General features: G+C 37.7%; 1 protein-coding gene across 1 annotated transcript; it reads right to left on the bottom strand.

Annotated features, from left to right (window-relative positions):
- Positions 1–1,250: 1,250 nt before the first annotated feature.
- Positions 1,251–4,337, bottom strand: LOC132549541 (protein unc-93 homolog A-like). Its single transcript, XM_060213479.1, has 3 exons — positions 3,414–4,337; positions 2,542–2,809; positions 1,251–1,492 (listed from the first exon to the last, which is right to left on the bottom strand). The coding sequence occupies exons 1-3, from the start codon at positions 4,335–4,337 to the stop codon at positions 1,251–1,253; spliced, it is 1,434 nt and encodes a 477-aa protein (XP_060069462.1).
- Between the last annotated feature and the right edge of the window lie 389 nt (positions 4,338–4,726).

The following is a 4,726-nucleotide window of genomic DNA, read 5'->3' as shown; positions in this document are numbered from 1 at the left end:
GAGACAAATTGTGTCCTTCTCTTATCTGACCTGCTGGTATATGAGGCATAATGTATCGACGAGTTTATCAAAACAGGCCACATAGACCATGTCAAGTCCTTCAATTTCATTTTAGAATCGCTGATTTTTTCATCCACCGGAAGTCAAAAGGACGCAATAGACACTTCTATATCAGTCGCTTATCTCGATTTTCTTACAGTCATCTTTCCTCCAGGTTATATGGTGAACGTGCTGATTCCAATATCCCTATTCTCAATGTTCTTTTCCTCATTAGTTAGATTCCTTCTTCCTTGATTTATGGGTGTTTTACTTCTGACAGATCTTTCGATTGGTTTTGTTCCCAAGATCAGAATATCAGGATGTCAACAGCTGACTCACTACAGCGGTTTGAGGATACTAAACAGTAAACTGTTATCAGGAAGGGTATATATTCGTTATGAAGCCAGTCAGGGTGGAAGATAAAGCGAATGGCGTCCGTGCGGGAGCCATGAATATCTATCTTTCTTCCTGGTTGGTTTCATTTTTGTTTGATAGAAGGTTATTTTACATGCTAGTGTTTACCTGTTGTGTTTTGTAAATAAAAAAAAACATTAATGTTATAATAAAAGACGACTACAATGATAATTATACACCCTTTTTATTTGATTATTTTAAAGAATAAACAATTTTGATACGTAACATCATTCCAACATGGTGTAAGTCTAGATCTTCCTTGGGGCACGACAAACAAATATGAGACATTTTCAAGCATCCGTGATAAGGGGGATAACTCGTCCTGTCATATGGTGTAAATGTGAACACCATACCAATGTCCATGACAAGTTAAACAACTTTGTTGTTATTTATATTTAGGACAACTGCACCTTAACTACCGCTACTTTTATTCTTTTTTTAAGATTATGTATTCCTATATTTAAGCTCATTTCGTTTCCTCTGATTTGCCATGAGATTTACAAAGCATTTTCATTCATTGACGTACCTCGACAAGCTCGGTTATGATAAGACCGTTCTGTGTAAGTGGCAGTATATTTCGCAAACTCATTGAAGTTATTTGAATCGCAGTTAGCGATACAAACAATGTTGGCATCAATTATAATTATTGCGTTTAACATCTTGTGAATGTATTAGAAATTCCAACAACTTTATCAACTTTACTCAAAAATTATTTCTAGACTTAAGCTGGGTCGATATTCCATGAGAGTATCATCATCATAAGTATATGTTAACATATTGTCTATTTAGTCTGAATATCAGGAATTTTCCTCTGTCTGTATCTCCTTATATATGGCTAGGCCTCTGTTTCGTATCCTGATCTCCACCACAAATACCATGGTAACAGCCAACACAAGCCACGCCCCTACAACGTACAACTTAATGTCCTGACACACGTGGTTACTATAAAGATACACAACAAAAAATCCGAGAGCTTCAAACATCCGAATATTTCCGAACGCCGGTTCCTGTTGTGACGGAAACACATGACCCACGAGCGCTGAAATACACAGAACACACACTGTGATTATTTTTAATATCATTGCGACATTTCATTTAATTTATACATTATGAACAGCCATGTTTTTCAAAACATAAACTTGTATGTATTTGACCTCTAACGGGTTTCCAATTTCAACATTACAGAGCATTATAAATGAGTAAATAAATAAAATAGAATAAAAAGCAATGTTCATTTCCTCTAGCTTGTTACTAAGACGAGTAAACAGCGACACTAACCTCGACTTGGCTAAGGTTAAAAGTTCATACAGTTGATGAATATATCACAAATGTACGTAAAGTAAGTAGGAACAGTTAAAGGAATTGTCTGCTACACGAGATGTTACTTACAAGTAGTTTCTTTTACATATTTACCAGGTGACCTCTTTGTAATAAGTAAAGAAATATTTGTTATGTACCAGTATTTTACTTGAGTAAAATTAACTTTCACTAACGAATTTGATTTCAAAGTAAACATGTTCTACCTTATATAACCTCTGTTTAAAAAAAAACCATGACATGATGACGTGTGTAACTCTTTATACATACCTCCGTATGTATACACTATACCAACATAGTTTTGGTATTTACATTTCCGGTGTGTATTCCCTATTTGACCTTACCAATAAAATTATATTTACACTTCGGTAATCGTCAAGTCTAGTGCGTAGGAATCCGGACCGCTGTACACTTACGAAAAAATTTAGTGTGAATCCGCTGTCGGGTATATTCTAGTTTGTTTTTTGTCCCCTAACCTCACCTATATTTCTTAATTTTGTGACTTTTTATATAAACTAGAAATCTCAAAGCATGTGAATTGAAATGTAACTATCTAAATATCTCACAAAAATATAAGAAAAAAAAATGTTATTGTGGAACTATTTTCTATTTAAGCGTATACTGTCTTATGAGCGACGACTTTCGTTGTTTTAAGGAGCGTATATAAAGAAAAAAGCAATCAAAGTGTAAATAAAAATAAAATGCTTTCTGTTTGTTATGTATTGATATATAAACTGCCCTTTTAAAGACTATTTTACTTCAATTACTAACCACTGGTTTGTGTTTGCCAAATCGCATCAGCGAGCGCCCAAACTCCAGGTATGATGAAAAACAGGAAGAGTTGGTCTTTATCAGGCGTCCAAATTCGTAGAAGGACTAACATTCCACTGTTCACGCAGAAGCCAAGGAGAAATAGGAAAGGGCGACCAACGTATTTAGTCAGCATCCCGTTCAAAGGGGAGGCAACTGTGTTGGCAGCACCAAAACATATCATAGTGTATCCTACCCAGGATAATCCCAGCTCACAAGCCACGTACGCCTACCAGAAAAAAGAGCGGATGATACATATAAATATCGGTATGTCTACAGGAAAAAATGAAATGCAAATGTGTGTTAATGGCTCTCCAGAACAAAGCCGTAATCATTGTCATTGTTGTTGATTCAGTCACCGCAGCGTCTGTATCTCTACGTACACAGATGTATGTATCTGATGTAGACTGGGAATATGTATGTACATGAAGGCAGATACATGTTGTGTACGTACCTGTATGTAGACATGATGTGTAGGTATACCTCACATATCATCACACTTTCTGTGTATGTAAATGCATGTGCCTTGATCTATCTTTAAGTGAAATATCTACAAGTATACTTATATTGTGATAAGGTACAATGAATTTTTGGACACAACTTAATATACGTACACGTATACCTTCATGTCTTTCCAGCTGTTTGTACAATGTACACTTATCTTAACGTCATGTGTGCGCGTATATTTGCGTGTGTGTTTTTGTATTTAACCTGCATAAACATGTATCTACATAATGATATGTACGCATACATATATACTGTAATATACATGTGTGCCTCTTGGTACAAAACGTATATACGACCACCTTGGTAAACACCTATTTCAACTGTACCTGTGTGTACTGCGCGTACATCACCACCTGTTCTACACCACTGTACATCGCCATTGGCACAATCAGTAGCATATTGGTATCTGTCCCGAGAAGTCGAAGAGTTGAAAACAACGTTGTTACGATTCCTGTTCTTTTGTCTTCGCTGGTCCTAGACTGTATCGGCTTCAGAAGAAGTGCACCAATGAAAAAACCAGACAATGCACACCCTATATAGATAATTAAAAGTGTATCTAATATATGCTCGGGTGGTTTACTTAAAAGGGGTGTGGCGGAACTATTCCTAGAGGAAGAAATACTATTGGGACAAAATGCTGCACCACATACATCCGACGTCATATTTGATTTCGGTGCTGTAGCGTTGTCTGATGATCCATCAGTTTGAAGGACGAGTGACGAAATCAGATTTCCCCAGATCTGTGTGCTTTGAAAAGCCATTAGAAAAAATCCGAAAAATCGGCTTATAACAGTTTCTGCTCTCTCCCCAATTACGTGGGCATACTCGATGGCGATGGTCGTGACGTAGGTACCCTGTGCCGTGAGCATAAACCCGGACGACATCCCATACAGGATCGAGGCAGGGATCAGTACATCTGTTTTGGGGTAGAAGTTCGCTGCCACGAACGCTGCCAAACAAAGGGCTGCAGAGGAAATAGCCCATTTTGCTCCAATGAACCTGATCACAGTCGGCGCAAGAATACAGGAAATCAATGCGCCTCCAGTTATGGAGGCAAGGGAATATATTCCGATCCCAGGATTTAAACTACTCTCCAGGTTTTGAAGACCCGAGTAAGCTGTAAAGACGAGTATAAATATCACACAGAGTACAACCAGGTTAAGTCTTAAGCGCACTACAGTCTCTCTCCTCAGTGGACGCCCTATGTCTTCATCACCTACTAATCTCGCCGTCTCCTGTTTGGTGGACATTTTACTTAGTGGTTGATATAGTGATTTTTCATTATACTCGTTAAAAACCCGCGAGTATTACACAAATCTTTCACGTTAAATACATGTTAAGTAGAATCTCAGAATGTTAGCAGATCACGCAGAATACCGCTTTGTTTCGGTAGATACAGCGACATGTGTACCCTGATGTAAAACTTCCTAGTCCACAGTGTATTGATTCTGTTTCTCTGTATACATATATCTTTACATCAATCGTATACATGAACTCCAAACTTTCACTGACCCATCCAGACAAGATAACACACCTATTTATACAGCCACCATTGTCCGCCTTATCACGGCCGTATACACATACTGTGGTCAGTTTTCTACATCCCTCGTCACCTTGACCATTGTTATCCTACCGAAAA

Source organism: Ylistrum balloti, unplaced genomic scaffold (assembly GCF_031769215.1).
Source record: "Ylistrum balloti isolate Yb309-2 unplaced genomic scaffold, AGI_CSIRO_Ybal_v1 Utg370064, whole genome shotgun sequence".
NCBI classification, from domain to species: domain Eukaryota; kingdom Metazoa; phylum Mollusca; class Bivalvia; order Pectinida; family Pectinidae; genus Ylistrum; species Ylistrum balloti.
Note: the sequence above shows the minus strand (reverse complement) of the source record. Positions and strands in the feature narration are given on the sequence as shown.